The sequence below is a fragment of the Capra hircus genome, chromosome 23, assembly GCF_001704415.2.
Source record: "Capra hircus breed San Clemente chromosome 23, ASM170441v1, whole genome shotgun sequence".
NCBI lineage: Eukaryota > Metazoa > Chordata > Mammalia > Artiodactyla > Bovidae > Capra > Capra hircus.
Genome location: NC_030830.1, coordinates 41,933,670 through 41,955,187, shown reverse-complemented (window position 1 = coordinate 41,955,187; position 21,518 = coordinate 41,933,670). Strand labels below are relative to the sequence as shown.

At 53.1% G+C, this 21,518-nt stretch overlaps 1 protein-coding gene across 1 annotated transcript in view; it reads right to left on the bottom strand.

Annotated features, from left to right (window-relative positions):
- The window catches only part of LRRC1 (leucine rich repeat containing 1), a 133,911-nt gene extending 116,193 nt beyond the window's left edge, over positions 1-17,718 (bottom strand). The window contains exon 1 of the mRNA XM_018039060.1: positions 17,480-17,718. Within this exon, the coding sequence (XP_017894549.1) occupies positions 17,480-17,638 (159 nt within the window). The 5' untranslated portion in view covers positions 17,639-17,718. The remainder of the gene's footprint in view (positions 1-17,479) is intronic.

The following is a 21,518-nucleotide window of genomic DNA, read 5'->3' as shown; positions in this document are numbered from 1 at the left end:
AGCACTGCAGAGGACCTGGGTCAGAGCTGCAGCGCTTTCCCACACGCCTTACACTGTAGACTTGCTTCCCAGCCTGCCCCAAATGTCAACTGTCCCTCCAAAGGGACAAGGACCTGTCAGCTCAAGGGTGGTCAAAGCTATGAGAGGGTGGCTGAAGGCAGACAGCATTTCTGAAATTTGAGCAAAACCCCCAGGGTTCAGGCTCCCCACCAATCTGAAGGGGAAACGCTGCCTGTGGTTGTACATGTGCCTACATTACAGCTCATTCACAGAGTCTGAAAACTCGGAGAAGGGAATATAATAGTTTACTGAAGCAACACGCGAAAACATTGGTCTACACTCAGCCTGAACTAATTAACTTGAGGCAAACTCTGAGAAAAATGAACTGGGAAGAAGGGAAATACAGAAAAAAAAAAAAAGAGATGGGGGAAACGCGGTCAGGAAAGAAAAGGCTGTGAAGAAGCAAAGAGGAAGGACAAGTCAAGAAAGGACCTGGGAACAAGAAAAAAAGAGAGAGGGCTGGCGAAGAGGGCCGCTCTGCCCAGAGAAAAGGAGCAGAGCTGCTACACACTGTTATCAGGATCCCAGTTCACGGGGCCAAGGCTTCAGATTACTATCGCCCCTGTTAGCTCCTCCTGAGAAACTAATTAGCTAGATAGGTCTTTATCTTTAGAGCCTCCATCCTCCAAACCAAAGGAGACGCCCAGGAAGGCGAGATGCCACCCAGACAGTGGGATCCAGCTGCCAGTCAGTCCCTCTGCAGAGTCCTAGGAACGTCAGAGCCCACAGGAGCCCAGCCAAACCCACCCTGCGCCCCTGACCCACAGTGTGGCTTCTAAATGGCTGGGTAAGATTTCAGAACTCAAAAATCGGGAGACTTCACATGGAAACTTGTTTCCCAGCAAAAGAATTAAAAAAAAAAAAAAACCAGCACTCAGTGAGGCAGTAGCAGGAGGCTCCCTCCCCTGGGGCGCAGGGGCACATCCCTCCTGCCACACATCTGTCTCCGGCTGGACCCCTCCACCCTGTGGGGACAGAAGGCCAGTGATTGCCACGCCCTGGGCGTCCCTGTTGCCTCCTGGTCACACCCTGGGATGCTGACCCTACTCAGAGCTACTTCCTGTCACTCCCCTGACTCCGCTGTTCCAGACCTGCCACAACCTCTCCCATGGTCTCCACCCACTGCTTCTCCAGGACTTTTCCCCCCGGCGGGAACCCTCTCCTCTGTCTGCAGAAACAGCAACGCAAACCTCGGACGTGGGAAACCTCAGGGGCCTCAAGCTAACGTGTACCAAGTCACTTCAGTCGTGTCCGACTCTTGCGACCCCGTGGACTGCAGCCCACCAGGCTCCTCTGTCCCTGGGATTCTCCAGGCAGGAACACTGCAGTGGGCTGCCACGCCCTCCTCTAGAGGGTCTTCCCCACCCGTGTCTCATGCGTCTTCCTGCACTGGCAGAGCGGGTCCTTACCACAGACACCACCTGGGAAGCCCGAAATTTTGAGTGGTGTGAATGCTACCGTTCTCTGTCCATGGGATTTCTCAGGCAAGAATCCTGCAGTGGGTTGTCGTGCCCTCCTCCAGGGGATCTGCCCGACCCAGGGATTGAACCCATCAGGTGCCTCGCCCCTTCTCATCCTGTGGCCTCCCCTGCAGGTGGACTGGGCACCCTGCCTTATGCCAGGTCCACAGAGCTGAGCCTTCCAACAAAATGAGGCAGGAAGGCCAGCAGCACCCCAGGAACCCGCAGCCCCCCCCATAGAATGCCTGGAGCCCCCCACAACCTCCTCTCCGCCTACCCCACCCCACCCTCCACTGAGAGAACTGAAGCCCCCAGGCCTGATCTCTTATTAACCTCGTGCACCCTCCTCCTCATTCTTCAAATTCTGAAGGCAGGACCCAGTGACTCAAACTGAAAACTCAGTGGTGATCCTTGACCCCTGTGCCCCGAGACCCTCCAGGCCAGTCAGTCACCAAACTTTGACTCTATCTGCCTCCAAAATATGCCTCCCGTCACCTGTCCTCCTCCCCGGAAAGTCCGTGCTCAAGCTGCCCCCAGGATGAGCTGTCTCCACAGGAGTCTGATCAGCCCCTGCCCCATGCCCCCTTCCGCCCGGGCTTACTGCAACTCCACCGATGACAAGCCTCCACTGACAAGATAAAGCCCAACCTGCCGAAGCTGCCTCCCTCCGCCGCCCACAATGGGCTCCTGCGTCCTGACCCCTCTCCTGAAACACGTGGCTGGGCTGTGCCCTCCGCACTCCACCCCCAGGAAGCCTGTGGCACCAGCTCCGCGGCCTCAGAGGCACCATCGGCTCGGGTGTTGGATGCTGCCGCTCACTTCTGCTTGCCGGGTGCCTGATTCATAAACGTGGTGGGCTTTCAACGCCCTGGAGCTTCGTGTTGATCTCCAGGCCCCTGGCCCGGCTCTGACACACGAGTGCGTGGCAGAAAAGCAGGGCCTCCGAAGCGCCTGCACTTCCCACCAGGTTGTTTGCCCTACAGGCGGCTTCAGCCAAGGGCTCAGCCTCCTGTTCCCATCTGTAAAACGAGGCTTTTAAAAGCCCTCCCACCTAAGGCTAACCTGAGGACCAAGCACATCCTGGGTACGTGCCTAGCTGTGCATCTGAAACACGCAATCAGCAAAGGAGGTCAGCACAGGACTGCTCTGGGCATTTTCAAAACTGCCGCTGAGGCTTCCTTCCCTCCTTCCAAGGTGAGGGCAGGTGGTCCAGTGGGTGGGCAGACCTCCCCCCCACAACCCCGGTCACCTCTCTCCTCGTCCACGCCTCTGCGCAGAGACAGGCCTGAGCAGGCCCACGCTGGGTCCTCTTCGGACCGGCAGGGTGCACTGACTCAGCCCCAGCCTCCTGTCTGAGGGCAGCACGCCTGGCCTGCCAGTGGCCTGCACTCCCTACAGGGACAGCGGGCACAGGCTGAACTTGGCGAGGCGGGACGGAGCACCACTGGTCCCCTGGAGCAACTCACACACTGGGGCATCAGAGGAAACGTCCAAGGATTTATATATCTTAGCTACCCCAATAAAATAACTTTTTTTTCAACGCAACAGATGTTTTCTGAACATTTCCTGTGAATAAGACACTGAGCCCCCCAGTGCCTGAGACAGAGATACGTAAAACAGGTCCCTGATGGCAAACCAAGGGAAACAAACAGATGCATGGCCAAGTCTAACCCTGAGGAACAGCAGGAGAGAGGTGGGCGGAGCAGTGCTGGGGTGGGGGAGGCTGGGGGCGGAGGCGGCATGGAGATACGGGTGTGGCTGCAGAGCCCGGAGGGCTTCTCAGAGGAGGCAGCATCTGTCCCGGAGAAGAGGTTTCTAAGCAAAGTGCACAGCACCCACAGAGGCATGGAGGTCTGGAAGACGCAAGACCACTAAGTCAGAAAAAGTCCGCAATGGAAGACCACAATCAGAGACTACTAGAAAGTATCCAGCGCATCTGAATTCAACAACTTAGAAAGTCAGTCTACTCTGCAATTAAATCTTTATAACATCCTGCTGACTTGTATTTTTCCTCTCTCCCAAATCTCTCACACACAGTGTGAAGAAAACCTAGGGAAGAGACTGACATGTCCAAGCTTTCCTTTTTTAATAAACAGAAATCATTCCCGCCAGAAACGTTTTCTGAGCAGACAGTCTCTGTGCTTCCGGCAGAAGGCATAGATTAGGGGCCTCCCTGGTGGCCCAGCGGCTAAGACTCAGCTCCCAGCGCAGGGACCCCTGGCCGGGGAACGAGATCCACATGCCTCAACTAAGACCTGCAGCAGCAAATAAATACATGTTAAAAATAAAAAAAGACAGAGGGTTAGAACAGAGAGAGGCCACCAGAGGATCACACCTGCCAGCGCCAACAGGCGGGCGCCGTCTCTGCCCCCCTCCTGGCGGAGCACAGCACCCACGCCCACCGCACCCAGCGCTCCGCTCCTCGCCAGCCCCGCCGCCCTTAGAGCCCAGGGCCCGCCCGTGACTGTGAGCACGCCTGTCCCCGGGGCCCACCCTCCTAGGAGCCGACCTGCTGGACCAACCCTGCCACCGCCTTCCTCCCGGCCTCCTGACACAGGAGGCCCAAGGGCCCCTGTCATTCAAGGCGCTTAGGCTGAGACGCTTGTTCCTTGCAGTCGAGAGTATTCCAAAGGCACTCCTGTTTCTGGGGGGCTGAAAGCCCCTATGTGAGGCAACGACCAGCGAGCTGAAACCACAGATGTGACCTGACACACCTCCTGGGCCAGACTCACATTAGACCTAGGCCCGAAAATCAAAATCAAACATTCTAGAATACAGAAATTTTGTAAAGACCACGCGAACTACGCCTCACAAGCAATTACCCTCTGCTCTATCTGCCTGACAAAGGCATCTTGAAGGTAAGCTGTAAAGAGGGGTGGGCAGGGGTGGGGCTGAAGACTGGGGACGCTTTCTCTCACCCTCTGTGTAACTTCCATGAATCACTGTTAACAGAGATGACGTGATACTTCCTCTCCTATCTCCTGCCATTTTAGAATGAAGATGTCAAAAACCGAGGAAGGTGAGTCATGGTCACAGGCTACTGGGTAAGCCGCATCTCCCATCAGACGCGGCTCCTACCAACCTGATCGTACTGGCATCCCCGGGCAGCAGCACTGCGACGCGTGTAGCTCGTCAGAGCCTCCCCGTCATGCTGACCTTCCAGTCAAGACTCATAACTGCCTTATAAACTAATCACTTGATATCACGCTTTCAGAACAGAAATCGATAGTATAATAACTGAATAATCGGGAGCAGAATTGTAACAGGCACACTCCTAGGATAAAACCAGCGCTCATTTTCTCTCCTGAAGGTAAAAAATGCAGCCCCACAAAATGGGCACCACTAATCTTCTTTGAAAGATTTTGCGTGAATAAGCACATTAATATTTGGCGACCTAATTCTTAAAACGGTATTTCAGCTCAGCGCTCTTTTTCTAAACAACTGCAAAAAGAACCCAGAGCAGACATAACTCGTGGTCCATCAGGGGGCTTTGGGCGCCCACGATGTGGTCTCTGCGTGTGTGACCCTGAGGAAGGCTGGTCCGGGGATTAGGGATACCGGCTAGACCGTCTCGGTCTGACCCCCGAGCTCTGCTGTCTACTAGCTGTGTGACTTTAGCAAGGTAAGTCGTCGGTCTGTGCCCCGGGTGTCCTAGGGAGTATAATAAAGCTATTTACATAAAAGAGCTTCCCAGATGGGGCCAGTGGCAAAGAATCTCCCTGCCAATGTAGGAGATACAGGACACACGTGTTCGATCCTGGGTTGGGAAGATCCCCTGGAGGAGGAAATGGCAACCCACTCCAATATTCTTGCCTCGATAATCCCATGGACAGAGGAGCCTGGCGGGCTGCAGTCCCTGGGGTAGCAAAGAGTCGGACATGACTGAGCATGCGTGCATTTATGTAAAAGGAAGTTAGGTCTCTGTGAGGACTGAACAAGTTCATCATGGGAACTGTTTAGGCAAAATGCAGTCCAGAGCCCATTGCTCAAAAAATGTCTGCTGTCTTTATTATAATTATTGGTGTCCAGGCTTCCGCGCCTAAGTCCCGGGTCTCGTAAACACTTTGCCACACCCTAACTCAAGGATTTACCAGTTTCTATGCCACTATACGCCATTTCCGGTCCTCCCAAACCAGGGAAGGCTCTGCCAGCCCCCCAGCTGATAAAACCAAAAACCTGCATTCACACATCAGCAGTCCTGTTGACTTTACCCCCAATATAAATCTCGTCACTCACTGCTACGACCCTGCTCCAAGCCCCCATTGGTTCTCCAGGTCTCTGCTTCTGTGAACCCTCCTCCCTCGAGATTAAACTCTCACCAGCTGGCAGAGCAAACTTTGTAAAACACAAACCGGAACTCTATGGGCTTACATCTGCCATACTTTCAGTTTATGGGGAAAAAAAAAAAAAAATCCGAAATCACCAGGGTGTTTGAGACCCAACAAACACTAACCCCACCAGCAACTTCACCTTTATTTCCCCCACCCACCTCCCGATGCACGAGCTACTCTGACCTTCATTCTGCCCACAAACACCCCGAACTCATCCAGAACCTTTGCAAGGACCTCCTCACTGCGCACACAGCTGCCTCACCATTCCAGGGCAAAGGTCAGCTACTGGCAGAGGCCTTCTCGGAATAAACAGAAACCTCTCCACCACACTTGACGGCATTTCCCTGTTTGGTTTGCTTTATAGCTCTGATCATTATCTGAAATTCTTATCTGCTCTTCCATTTACTGGCCGCCTCCCTTACCTGGAATGGAAGCTCCGTTAGGACAAGGCAAGGCACCCACCTTGCTGGGCAGAACAAAGCCTGGAACGCAGACAGCACTCAATAAAGATGCTGAGTGCACAGCGGAGTGGGAGGAAGGGTCTGCCGGGGCCCAGTAGGTAAGCTGCCCCCAAGCCCACTCCTGAACCACACGGCCTGGGAAGCCTGATACTAGCATCTAGTCAGGAGAGCAACTGACAGCAGAAGAGCAGAAGGCTGCAACTCCTGATCCTAAAATACTCCTCGAAAAGACACCTCAGTCTGGTATTGACCCACAGACATTCCTTAACAGTCCCCAGCGTGAGTGTCTTTTGGGTGGATGCTCAAACCAACCCAGAGTGAAGTTTCAAGCAACCTCCTCTGAACCGCTCAAGTTCATTTCAAAAGGAGACAAACTGCCTCAGCTAATTGGCCATTCTTACGTCACTTCTAAAAGCCGGGAGAATGCAACTGCACAGGGGAAAAAATTCGGTGTTCAAAGGTTGCTGGAGGGTGTGTGTGTGTATGTGTTTTAACCAAAGAAAATCTGATGATCTTTTTCCCTTAATTGGTTCTGGGAATCAACAACTGACCACAGGAGGGTAAGCGTTTGGAACAGCTTCTCCTTATTATCGAATCCTTGATTATAATGATTAAGCCTCGGCTTGCGGTTCTACTAAACCTCACTGAGCAACCTCACAGGTCACGTGCACAACTGGGGCCGACTCCCCTCAGGTTAAGGCTGCGGCATGGAGTCATAAAATGCCATAAAACTAGCATCCAGGGAGGTCAGAGCGCAGAGAGACCTTCAGCGTCACTGACAGCACCCCTTCATGACTCAGACAGGGAACTGAGATTATGCACACTGCCCAAGGTCAGTGCTAGGGTCCGCGGGAGCGATCAGCCGAGTCCAGGGCTGTGTAATTGTGGGATCAGGGCCACCACCCAGGCACCACCCAGACAGGCAAGGCTGTGAGAACGCCCAGCTCTTCGTGAAGTAACATTGGTAAGTTTGATTTACGAACCCATTTCCAAAGCCACTCCCCAAAAGGGCTGGAAACATCCACAAGAATGCTGCGCGAATCTGTCTTAAAAGCCTGCTGTGTGGGGCAGCAGGAATGCAAAGAAGACAAGGCGTGTAGCTTTGGTGGCAGACAGAGGTCATTACAAGGAGGCCAAAGCAATGACACAGGTGCCCCCGGAAACCAGGCAGGAGGGAAGGGAAGGCTGCCCAGGGGGACAGGAGCTCCTGAACTGCATCCCATGGGAGGGAGGTTGGGAGGCAGACAAAGGAGCCGAGAAAGAGGAACTCCCAGGAGACAGAGCACAGAAATGAAGACTCGGAGCCATGAAATGACGGGTAACCCAGGGCAGCGAAGCGCTGCCGAAATGCACAGTTCAGGCTGGGAAGGGACAGGAGATGAGGCGGGAGACAGAGCCAGGCTGTGCTCTGCCAGAGAGCAGCCACTGCGGCGGGCAGCCGGCCCTCACACCAGAGCTCTCCCACCAGGAACCGAGCCACCCATCACACCAGAGCTCTCCCACCAGGAACCGAGCCACCCCTCACACCAGAGCTCTCCCACCAGGAACCGAGCCACCCATCACACCAGAGCTCTCCCACCAGGAACTGAGACAGGACTCCAAGGAGACGGGGCAGAGGTGTTTGGGCCTCTCCCACAAAATAGCCAAGAATGACAACACCCAGCAGATTTGACTGGGTGCTGTCTGTGGAACAGACACTGTTCCCAGCACTTTATACACAGTAACCCATTACATCTTTGCACACATGAGGTGGGGACTGTTAGTCCCTTTGTACAGATGAGCAAACTGAGGTCCAATAAGGCTGAAGAACTTGTCCCAGGAGTCACAGCTAAGAGGTGTATCTCCTAACCACCCTACACACTTTTCCATCAAGCAGGCACCAACACACCAATGGGAGGGGCGGCGGGAGGCACAGACCCACGTGGGCTTCCCAGGCCCCACACCCTGCTCGCCACCTGCCCTCCTGCTCCAGAAACCAAGTCAGCTCACATCTAGAATTCCATGACGCCAACCTCTCTGCCCAACTACAGATGGAGGCAGGCTCTTGAATGCAAGCATCAGACCTCAGTCTTTCAAAGACCCAGAGCAAACATCTGACTGACTGATGGAAAACCAAGCATCCTCCCAGGTCTCTGGGAAAGAGCCCAGGCAAGGAGAGAGGGGGCAGAGATGACAGAATCCGTCTCCCCGTGTATTTTTCCAGCCCCAGAAGGACCACCGGACCTGGAGTCGGGAGTGGGAGAAGACAGCCCACGTTCACTCTGCTGTGACCCATCACTTCGCCTCTCTCGTCTCGCACTTCTTTAGCTGTAAAGCGGGTGGATTTCTCCAGTCCAACCTGAATTCAAAGATAACAATCCTTGGACTTCCCTGGTGGTGCAGAGGATGAGAATCCACCTGCCAGTGCAGGGAACAAGCGATCAGTCCCTAGTTGGGGAAGATTCCAGGTGCTGAGAGGCAACTAAGCCTGTGTGCCACCCGTACTAAAGCCCAAGCCCCGCAACGAGAGATGAGCCCAATTGCGACAACTAGAGAAGAAGGCCGAGCAGCAAAGAAGACCCAACGCAACTAAAAATAAATACATAAAATTTTAAAATAATAATCTCTGACAACCTAGCAACACTTATTGAACTCTGTAAAGTATACATCCCTTCATCTAACAATTATGCACCTTGACCTTTATCTTAAAGAAATGTCTGCACAGGTGTGCAAAGTAACAAGGACAAGGATATTCAATCTAACATGAATCAGTGCTTCAAAAACTGGAACAATTTAAATGTCCAGCGAAAGGAGAATGGTGAGATAAGTAAGTCACGGTGTATCCAGTACAAGGGAACCCAGGGCACCAGTACCAATGCTAAAATACACCTACACGGATCGACACAGCAGACGTCCAGGGCAGGGTGTTAAGTGCAGAAAAAGCAGGGGGTGAAGCAATTTATACAGTAATTTACATAGAAGTAATTTATGTAGGAGCCCTCTTTCCAAGAATGATAAATAGATGCTGGTATGGGAAGAGAAAAAGTAAGGACAACCTAAAACTGTTCATGGGGGGGCTTCCCCGGGGGGCCAGCAGTTAGGACTCTGAGCTTGCACTGCAGGGGGCAACCCCTGGGGTGGGAACTAAGATCTCACTAGTTGCATGGATGTGGCTAAATAAATAAATACACTAAAATTGTTCACGTCTGGTATTACCTGGAAGGAATGAACGAAAAGACACATTTTTTATTCTTGAGTTCTTCTACATATTCAACACGTCACAGACAGACAAAACAAGGCCGTGTCGTGGTCAAAGTCAGGCAGGTCACACTAAAGGCACGCGCCTCAGAGGCCTCCCTAGCTTCCATCTCAGGCCAGGCAGTCAAGAGCCCAGGTCACATCCTCAGAGTTTCAGCAGCTCCTTTCCAGCCTTCACCGCTGCTCGTCTGACTCAAGCTCCCCAAGTCCACCCTGAGTCGGCTGACAGCCCCTCCAACTATCTGTCTCCCAGAAATGGGTATGGATTGTGGAAGGACAGGTGAGGAGAGCCATCAGGCTGTAGAAGCCACACTTCCAGGAATCAGTCTGGAATGTACTGCAACTATGCGTAACGCCTTCCGCCTGCTACACGACAAATTCATGCCCTGTGGTTCTTGGAAACAGAAATACCAAATCTCTCCCAACTGAGTCAAATTCTTTGGGATCCAGAAGTTACAGCCTAGATAAGGAAATTCTTCTAAACTGTGATAAGCAAGAAAAAAATTCATATTCCATCTGACTTCTAGAAATTCAGAATATTTTACACTAAGACACATACAAACACACACAAGATCAGATCTCCTGAAATACCACATGCAACGGTAAATTACCACCCCCGTCCTCTAAATCACACCCGAGAAAGTAAATGGACATCCAGCAGTGTCTCCTCACGCTGAGATCTGGCCCATGAGCTCACTGCCCTCATAACTATCACACGAAGTGGAAAACAAACGTCTAGGCCCCGGTTCCCGGGCAAACCGTGAAACGGGCAAAATTCCTTCAGACTTCTGTGAGCAGAGAAGCCCTCAGCCTCACTGGATCCACGCCCTCATAAGCCATGGCTCAGCGGGACCATGGTTGGGATTTTTGTCATCACTGCAAAGAACTGTTGACACTGTTACTTCTGACCCTCTTGTCTAAGTATCAGCTACCCTTTACACCTCCCCAAAATTCAAGCCTGTGTTTTTGGTCCTTATTGAGGAAATCCCAAGTACCTTGAGTTGGGAAGATCCCCTGGAGAAAAAAATGGCAACCCACTTCAATATTCCTGCCTGGAGAATTCCACGGACAGAGAAGCCTGACAGACTACAGTCCATGGGGGTTGCAAAGAGCTGGACATGAGTGAACGACTGAATACCACCAAGTACCCAAGCACCACAGTTACAGCAGCCGCAGTTTCTGGTAGAGGTGATAACGCTCTGAAACATATGAGGAGGGACCAGGGTTCCCCCTTCTCCCCAAAAGGCCCTGGGAAGAAGGAAGGGGGGCTGCGGAAAAGGGCTCATTTTGCCATGTTACCAGCATGACTCAACTCTGTCAATGCTGGGACAGGTTTGTTCAGGGAACAGCTTTACTTTTTCTCAAAGAGCTGTTTTTAAAAAAAGAGATTTCAGCAACGAGTTCACTTCAAGTGACTCTGGAAGTCGAAATGCTGCAAGCATCAGTGCTGCAAAGCATCAGCAGAGGAGGATGAAACTGAATCCCCTGGTGAGGTACAGGCGTTGCAAAGCTCATGTCACTGGGGAAAAAAGAACCCACGGGGTCTCCAGCATCACTGTGGCTACAATACTATCAACTCCATAACCACATTCACTGAAACCCAAAAGAAAGTCAGCACCTCAGGCCTTCCATCTTTCTCCTGAGTTAATGTCCAGTATGCTGTTTAGCGAGCATTTGACAAATCCAATGCCAACATGCCCCACGACGGAGGAAAACACATCCACGACAAGCATGCGGATGTTCTGTGCGCTGTGACTCCCAGCACTGACGAGGGGCTTGGGCGGTCAGCACGACATGGCAAGGGGAGCGGGAAGAAGCGCGCTGGATCAGACGCCCGAACGTCCCTGAGGGCACGGCTCACCCCGGGGCGCCAGACCTCCAAGGCCGGCGGAGCCTCACTGCCTCCTCTGCTCCGCTCCGGAACCACCTCTCCAGAACTGAGGCCCACCTGCTCAGACCCGGCCCGGCCCCGCTCCAGTCCTGCTTGACCACCCAGGCACCCCTCGCTCTGGCTACCCAGGAAAGACAGGCTCTGGGGACCGCGATGGCTCTTCTCCTTCCTTCTAAGGTGAGCATCACCCCCTGAAGCCTCCCCTCCACCCCCCAGAGAGTGAGCCCCCTCCAAACTGTAACAGGGCCAGGCCCCGCCCCCGGTGCAAGTGACAGGGGCCTGGAGGCGGGGCCTGGCTCCCTGGCTGAGGAGCCTCCGGGACCACTCCTTAAATACCTCTCGGTGCCCGCACAGGCAAAACTGGAATTATAAGGGCTAAAGTGAGTGGCGATTCCATTTAAGGGAAATAATTTCTAGAGAGCACTTAATGCAGTGTCTGGCGCTCATTCAAATATCAGTAATTATTATTAATGAGTACCAGATACTGAATGTTTCTAATCAAAGACCCTCCAGTGTCCACCAACCTAGGGCAAATTACAACCACCCCACCAGGCCTCAGTTTCCTCACCTGTAAAGCGGCGGCGTGGAGGGAGGAAAGGTGGGGGGCTGGGCTAACACAGAACAGAGTCAGGAAACAGTTAAGTGCTCAGCTGGGTAACAGGACAGGCTCTCTGCAGGAGGAGAACTGGGCTCCCTAAGGAGAAACGCGTCAAGCTCTAAGGGGCAAGCGCTCTCTTGGACGCCCTTCCTCCTGGGCTTGCCTTAAATTATTTTCACTGTAATGTTACTTGCTGAGCTGTGCTTAGTGGCTCAGTCATGTCCGACTCTCTGCGACCCCGTGGACTGCAGCCCACCAGGTTCCTCTGTTCATAGGGATTCCCCAGGCAAGAATACTGGAGTGGGTTGCCATGCCCTCCTCCAGGATAATGTTACTTAAAGTCTGTCCAAATATAATATTTAATATGCTTTAGCCCTTATAAAACTACAAGGTGAGACAATGTAAAAATCAGATTTTAAAAAAAGCAACAAAAAGAGAACTCAGCATGTACTGAGCAGGACAGGCAATGACGACGCGGCTGTGCACCACGCACGGCTGCACGTGTATGAACTACGCCACCGCCTCCGGGCGGGCTCCCAGGGGCCCTGCGTGGCCACCCACCACGGGGCGGGGAGCCCTCAGCAGTCCATCTGTCGCTCTCCTCTAGCGGACTGCCCTGAAACCCCATCCATCAGCTCCCAGCCCTCATCTGATCCCAAGAGATGACTTCAGCACTAAGTCCACATCTGTCCTTTCTCCCTTGGCTACAACTGAAAGAGTGCACAAGGGAACATCAGCAGGAGATCCTTACGGCACAACGCACTTGTGAGGGCCCCTACATTGAATCTATGATTCCTCTAATTATTACTTAAAAGGATATTAAAATTTTAATTTTTTTTCAAATTCCCAGTAAATTGCCTTTAAACTCCAGTTGAAAAGACATTGTTTCCTCAAAAATCAAGAGAATATTATATTTTGGTGAAAGAAGAGAACAATTGTATAGATATTACAAATTTGTTATATGAAAAAAAAAATAGTTTCCTAATAAAAGTGCCTTAGCATAATATCCAGAAATCTTAAACATCGCAGACCTAACTGTGAGTGCTCTGCATGCATCCTCTTTCATCCCCAGAAAGTGAAAGTGAAAGTGAAGTCTTGCAGTGTCTGACTCTGCGACCCCATGGACTGTAGCCTACCAGGGTCCTCCATTCATGGGATTTTGCAGGCAAGAGTGCTGGAGTGGGTTGCCATTTCCTTCTCCAGGGGATCTTCCCAACCCAGGGATCGAACCCGGGTCTCCCGCATTGTAGGCACAGAAACCACCCTATAAGGCAGACACCACCATGACACAGGAGGAAGGCAAGGCTCCAGGAGAGAATGCAGGTGACACAAGAGCAGCCCCCGACCTGACGCGGGCAGCCTCGCCCCTGCTGCTTCCCAGTGGGACCCAGCGACGGGAGGGACGGAGACAGGCTGAGTCCCTGAACCTGTGAGCCCGGACAAACCACGGGCCCGGCCTCCAGCAAAGGAACTGCTGGCGAGAGGAGCCACTGCACATTCAAGCACGGCGGGCTGGAGGCAAGGCGGGCTGATTCCCAGCGGATCCCAGCTGACAAGCCTGCAGTCACATTCACAGAAACTATGTCTACGACGCATGAAGATGACTTCAGAAAGACAAGACAGTCAAAGTGTCCAGCATGGGGGAGCTCCCTGGCGGTCCAGTGGTTAGGACTCAGCGTTTTCACTGTTGGGGGCTCAGGTGCAATGCCTGGGGCTGGGGGGTGGGGGGAATAAGATCTTGCAAACCTCCCGGCAAAAATAAATAAATAAACCATCCGGCACAGAAGAGACAGAAAACAAAAGCAGGCAGGATGGGACACTGGACTCGGAACGTCTTTTCCAGTTCTGACAGACCAGTGCACAGGAGAAGCTAGGTGTGGGAAGGGCAATCACGATGGTGAGGAAACAGCACGGTGTCCCTGCGACGATGGCGTGTAATGACACATCCAGGCAACAGGCGTGCCCACGGTGTCCCAGACACTGTCCTCAGTTCAGCCACGAACTGAAACTCCCCTGCCCATGTGGCGCTTAAGCTCTGGTTGAGGAGACAAAGAATGAGTAAGTGAGGACCCAGTCTGGAGTCAAGGGGTGATAAGTGCTCTAAGGGCTAGGAAAAGAATAAAGCAGGATCCCAGAGAGAAGGAAGGGTGGGGGCAGATGGCATCTGGCAATCGTGGAACCATCAACTGAGCTCTAAGCGGAGGGGACATGATGAAACTCAACTCTTTAACCTAGAAAGGCTTGAGAGCACTCACTGCAAGTGTCTGCTGCCTGGTAGGCCAGGCCCTGCGATGGTCCAAAGAGACCACAGCAAACACACATTTGAAGGCATCTGAGAATCGTGCACACCGAGGGGAAAACTGATGGTGTCAGGAGTGCAGAGAGGCAGGCAGGAGAGGCAAAAAAAACCACTGCACCACGTGGACGGCCGTCGCTTCTGAAGACCTGACTGTTCTCTGACTACATTAGAGAAGGCCAGGGGCCACAGCACTGATGAGCTTCAAGGGACAAGAAGCAGGAGGATCTGAATCAGACTCGGCAACCTTCATTCAGCAGAAGAACAGGGGTTTATGAGCAGGACCCACTGGACACACAACTCATGCTCCCAAGGGCGCACCTCAGGGTGTCTCGTTAACATACATCCCAAAGGGATGGGGCCGGGCAAGGGGACCAGCCAGAGGAGGGGACGGGGTGAGGAGGTGGAAGGTGAGGACTGAGTCCCCTGCAGCCATGAGAGGCTATCTGTGGGTGTGGCCACTGCTGAGGGCACCGATGCAGGTTCAGCAAGAGGTCAGCAATTAGGTCCGTAACCACCGCTGAGCTGAGTCTGATGACTGGGGTGCCCGCTCCACCCACACCCACCGCACTTGTACTAAAGTCACTGTCTCCCCGCAAAGCTGCAAACTGCTCAGAGGACTCACATTTTCTTTAATCTCTGTATCCCCCACAACTAGCAAAATCCTGGAGGGTCAATAAAGGCTCGACTGAGACCAAGCTTTCATGACAAGAATAAACCAGAGGGCTGAATAACTGAGGGTCTGATGGGGGTGAGAAGCCCACGAGGACAGCTTCCTGTTCAGTTGGCAGATGCATGGCGGGGGAGGCAGGTGGGGGTAGCCAGAGTGATCAGATCTCACTGGCTGAATGGCCCTGAAAATCACTTCCATCCTGAGTCTCGCTTTGGAAAACAAGGGGACTGGAGCAAATCAGAGGTTGCAGAACTTCAGGGAGAGGAGATGCTTTTCATGATGCTGAAGGCCAAGGTGTGTGTGCACCTTTGCTGTTGGGTTGGGGGACCAAGGCTGCAAACAAACTGCAGAGTGGAGAAGGTACCACAGGTATGGCCACCAACCCAAGGACCAGCAAAAGGGGCCCCCTGGTGATACGGGGTGATATGGCAAGTAAGGGGACGACGGGCTGGGGGAGGTCAGGCCAGCAGTGAGCAGCACCAAGGAGCCCAAGGTCTCAAAGACTGTGAATGAAACCCCGGTGTTTTCAAGGCTGTTGCTGGAGTCTGGCTTGCACACACCCAGGCACACAAGAAGGCAGGGAGAAACATTTTACACAACTTGAAAACTATAAAACTACTTTAAGAGCTGTAAGAGCAATTATCCATAAGCAAGATCTCTTATAACCTTTGAAAAGCCTTTTTTTACCATATTTACTGAGGGCAATCCAACTGTATTTTGAGCTTCTGAGAAGTTTCCATTTAGAATCAGTAGAAATACCTGACACATCCAAACCCCATAATTTCCTATACCAAGCTGGATCCCGGAACATTACAGAAAACCCATAAATGTTGTGGAAGGCAGTAAAAAGCCAATCCAGTCACAGGAAATCTTCCAGTGCTACAAAGGAAAACAAACAAACAAAAACACCACAAAGAGCCCTGAAACATTTCTAGTCGAACAGCTTTTCACTCAAGCTTTAATAACTTCATTCTGAAGCCCTTGAAAAGTATTAAATTACATATTCGATATTCCTGACAGTAGAAAATGCCTAAAACTTATTACAACTTAAGGCAGTAAGTGAGCTCATGACTTTTAAGTCAAATTTAAGGCAGCTAAAGGCCAGATAAAACCATGTGTTTGAAAATGCCTGCAAAATAATAAATGCCTGAGGGAATTGGATGGCTTTTCTGCTTCTAAGCTAAACAAAGCTTGGGGGGGGGGGGAGGAGATTTGCAAAGATCCTAGTGAAAATAATCCCCCCTCAACTGCACAGAGCAAACCATCCAATCACTTCTAACCCGGGACCAAGGAAAGTTAATCCAGGAATAATAACAACACTTGAAATATTGAGGAAAAACACAGTTCTGTTTAAAACGCTCTGCCGGGCCGGAGGACGAATCGGGTCATTCTAACAGGCCAGAACATTTGACTGCTGAGTGTTTTTGTGACCACGTCTCGGCTTTGTGTTAACAAAGGGTCCAGCAGGAGGACGCTCGGGCCTTCAGGTCTGGCCCCGCTGCCAGCAGCCTCCGCACTTCCTGCACACCTTCGGATCAAGCGCCCCGACTTCCTGCAGAGCCCTGGATGCTGGGCTACCTTCCTCCTTCGGGCTCTCTCAAGCTAATATCCCCAGGCAGGCTCGAAGCGTAAAAGTTTCGCAGTCCCCGAGCGACCTTCCATTAAAGCACAATCAGCATGTGTCGCTTCGACAGGTCTGGCCGGGTAGGGAGATTAATGTACCGCAAACAACTCAGAAGAGGTAAATGCAACCCCTGCATAGGCAGCAATCAGCAGGCTGAACGCCGCCGCTCCGACAGCCGGGCGGCAAGGCCGGCCCGCCCGGCAGAGGCTCTGCCGGCATTCGCCGCGGTTCCTTTCGCGCAACAGGTCCACGCAGAGCCGGGCACCTGCCCACAGCTCAGCCGGGGCAGCCCCCGCCAACCCCGCCCCGCCCCGGGTGGCCGGTCCTGGAGCCCGGGCGGGCGGGCCGGCCAGCCACGGCTCTTCCCCCCGACGAGGCCGGGAGCACATTCCTCGGGAGATGCCGAGATAGCACGGCCAGCCAGAGCGCTGCCCGCCTCCTCCTCCCGGCCCTGCCCGGGCCGGTGGGGAACCGCGCCCCGGCCGGCGATCGCGGCATGGCGGGGCCGAGGGGACCGGCCCCGGGAGCCGGACGCCCGGCCGGGCTCTCCCAGCCAGGCACCGTCCTGGGCCGCCTGGCCCCGCACTCGCCCGCTCACAGGTGCCGGGCTCTGGTCCCTAGACGTGTATCTAGACGGCGCCTCCACAAAGCGCACACACTCCGGCAACCATAGAAGGTCGCTCCGTACAGAAAGAAAAGGAACTTTGAGGAGGAAGCAGCAGGTGAGCGCAGGTAGATTTCGTGACCGCGGGACCTGGCGGCCAGGTCCCCAGATGGCCAAGGGGACGGAAGGGGGAGCGGAAAGGAGAGGACGGGGCGGCAGGGCGCGCAGGTGAGGCCGCACTCACCTCCGGCAGCTCGCGGAGCTGGTTGGCGTCCAGCAGCAGCTCCTCCAGGCTGCGGGCGTAGCGGTAGACCTCCTCAGGCACGTAGAGCAGCGAGCAGTGGCGCCTGTCGATGGTCTCCACATGACGGTTGCACCGCCACAGCGGGATGCAGTGGAACATCGCCGCCCGCCGCCGGAGCCCGCGCCGCCGAGACCCGGGCTCCGCGCCCGCCCGGCGGCCGCGCTCCGCCCGCCGCGCACCCGCGCGCCCGCCGGCCCCAGGACTCGCTCGCTGGCGCCGGGCGCCAGGCTCCGGACTCGCCGCCGCGCGCAGGCACCTCGGCGGGAGCCCCGCCCACCCAGCGCCACCGCCGCTTCCGACGCGCCCCGCCCACCCGGGCCCCGCCCACCGCGGGCCCCGCTTCCGACACGCCGCCGCCTGGCCACTGCGCATGCGCGCCGGAGTTGGGGCGGGGGCGCTCGCGTGGCCGCAGAGACCTGGGGGGCCGCTCCGCTCGGGGCTTTCCCGGCGGCCCGGAACCCGAAGGTCGGCGCCGCGGCAGCCGGACGCTGGCGGTGCGCTCCCTGCGCACCTCGGCTCGGGCTGGGCCCCGGGGCGTGTCTGGGGAGCCCCTTTGAGGGAGTGCGGCGGGGAGGGGGCGCGGCGGGCGGCGGGACAACTTCTGAGGTAGCTGCGCGTACCTCGTTCTCCGGCTCCCCTCGCCCCGAAACCGCTTTCCCTTCCGGGGTCGGGAGGCGCCGCCCTGGAGCGTACCTTGCGCGCCCTGGGCGCCCCTGAGCTCCAGGTTCCGGGCGCGTTTGAGGCGTCGCCGCCGCGCGACTTTTCTGCCGCCCCCTCCCCGCCCCCGGCGTGCGCGATGCTCCGGGGGCCCCACAGGTGAGCGGGCTGCCCCCCCGCCCTGCCCTCCGGCCCGCGGGCATCGCCTGCCGGCCGCCGTAGCGTCCTCGGTAACCTTCGTCTCTCCACGCAGTGAAAGGAGACCCCTTTTACCACACCGCCAAAGACATGGACGTCAGGGAGTCTGCGAGACCCTCACAGAAGGGATGGCACCCCGTGGGCAGCCCACAGACACAAACGAGCAGGCAAAGACGGGTTTCTGAGCTCATTGCAGCTCGGCCGGACGTTGGCCCCTGGGGACCAGCCTGGCCTGGAGGGAACAGCGGGGGAGGGGGGCAGGGGGCCGCCAGGTGAGCATCCTCCGTCTGGCTCTTGCGTTTCTCCACCAACACCTAGTCTCTTGCAAAGGGTAGATTGCAGCCCCAGAAGGAGTAGCTGGGAGGACCCAAGAGGCTCACTACTGGGTGACCATGACCTTGCCCCTGATTCGTATCAGAGGACTAGGGCCAGCACCCTGAACTTCCCCTCTTCTGTCTCCGAATAACCACACTGGCTCCTTGGCAAAAGGCTGCTGACCAGGTCAAAGCCAATCATATTGATGGGTTGTTTTCTCGGGGTCGACTCACTCCCCACCTGGGCGCCTCTTCGTCCTCATGCCTGCCCCTTCAACTGAACTTAACCTATGACCTCTAGTACTCAAGCTCTCCCCACCAGGCTCTACCACCGCGCCCCCAAACTGCGGAAGCTAGTCAAGGAGTCTGAAGTCAAGGAATCCACATTTCCGCAGAAGACTGAGCGCTGAGCGTGCTCTGTGGTCAAAGCAAATTTGGGTCTGAAACTAGTTTTTCAAAGGTATAAGTGGTCTCGGTTCCAACTGTGCATGGGACAGTCTTTGTGAGGTGAGTGGGGAGAACAGTTCATCATTTCAACTCTGCTAGGAGAGCTTTTCACTTCCCAGTCAGTGAGGACTGGTCCAAGTACCATGGTCTTGTCTGTTTCTACCCTGGCATTATCACCTTAACACTAATTCCAATCAGTCCCTTAACTCCACTGCCCTGCCCAGTCCACCTTGTCTTTTGTTTGTCCTGGCTTGATTTCTGCATTCTCAAGGGAGGTTACCTGGACTTTGAACCTCAGTCACCCTTCCTTCATTCTCGAATTCCAGAAACCCACTTTGTGACACCTTTGGTGGGGAGACTGGTTCCTGTCTGAGAGCTAGGTCTAAAAAAGTAAGCAAGTCACTGGCCTAAGTTTTCCAACTGCTTAAAAATAATAGTAAAAATAAAGGCGATCTGGCCCCCTCATCTTCATCTTCTGTTGATTTCCAGAATTATCACACTAGGTTATTATCATAAACACCAAAAGTTTTAGGCTGATCTTTTTAAGACTCCAAACCTCAAGAAGCGTTCTCAATGTACCTCTCCATGGCACTTACACTTCCATATATTAGATTATTTTTACTTAATCTCCAAAAGATTGTGACTTTTTAGACCGAAGGTACTGTTTCACTTGCTCTGTAGACCCCAACAACTACCATAGCCCTATATGTACACTGAATGATCAAATTGCCTTGAATCTTTGGAAAGCCACTGGCAGAATTCTTGAATTTCCTCATTTTCAAAGATCTGCCAAGAATCTGAAATGTTAGTGTGGTAATAGAAAATGAAAACACTTTGTGAAGTGGAGAATTAGAAAATCAATTCTTTATCTTCCTGAAGAGTTTGAAAGTTTCCCTACTGACAAAAATTCTAATTTCTTTCCTTCTGTGTAAATGTTTTGACTCAAGTTAAGATGTAAATAACCATAGAAATCTAAAATGTAAATAACCATAGAAATCTAATTTTCAATGTGACCACTTTTCACATCCTCTGGGGCTAGAGAAGTCCAACTTTCAGCTTTGTTGAATTAGATAGGTTTCACTTTTATAAGCCTCAGTTTTATCAGTGCAAATGAGGACAGTGGTCCATCTTATTTAATCCTGAGTTGTTATCAGGATTAAATAAGATGATGTAAGTAAAATGCTTCAGAGAAGGCGACGGCACCCCACTCTAGTACTCTTGCCTGGAAAATCCCATGGACAGAGGAGCCTGGTAGGCTGCGGTCCATGGGGTGACGAAGAGTCAGACACGACTGAGCGACTTTATTTCACTTTTCACTTTCATGCATTGGAGAAGGAAATGGCAACCCACTCCAGTGTTCTTGCCTGGAGAATCCCAGGGACGGGGGAGCCTGGTGGGCTGCCGTCTACAGGGTCACACAGAGTCGGACACGACTGAAGTGACTTAGCAGCAGCAGCAAGTAAAATGCTCAGCAGAGTGTCAGGTACACGTCTATTCAATCAATAAATATTCACTATGTATTAGTTGGTCTGTGTAATCAACATCTGTTTTGGATCACTCACTTTGGAGAAACCAGGAGCTGTGTTGTGTAGCCCCATAGAGAGACCCACGCGACTATCTTGCCCAGAGCTAAGTGAGTCAGTAGACTTGGAAGCCAACCCTCCTGTCTCAGTCATGCCTACAAATGATTACAGAACCAGCCAATCCCCTATCTGCAACAGCATGATAGACCTGGACCCAGGACCACTTTAAGCGGCTCCTGGACTCCTAACTCTCAGAAACTGTATAAAACAAGTGTTTCTTATTTTCAGCTGCTAATATTTGAGGTAATTTGTTACACAGCGACAGATAGCTTGTAAATGTACTTATCATGCTCCCCAGATGGTACTCCAGACAAATCTTGTTAAGAACGATAAATGCTCCATTAATGGTGGTGGTGTTGCCCTATTATTATTTCTTTGGCGATGATGGTTGTCATTGACAGTGAAAGTCCAAAGCGATAGCTGATAAGATGGGGCCAAATGAGAATTCAGAGTTTTGAGCATGGGAATTTTAAAGGGAGACACCACCCCTTCACTAGAATGACTAAGAAGTAAAAGATTGACAGTCTCAAGTGTTACTGAAGGTAAGGAGCAACTGGAACTCAGGCTTTGCTTGTAGGGGTATAAAATAATAAAAACCACTTTTGGAAAACAATTTTTAAGTTTTTTATCAGCATATACCTGTCTTGATGATCCAGCCATTCTACCCCCAGGTAGAATGAATGAAAAAAGTGAAAGCTTATTTCCATACAAAGCCTTGTTTAGAAGTGTTGGTACCAATTTTGTTAAAAATAGCCAAAACTAGAAACCATCCAAATAGTC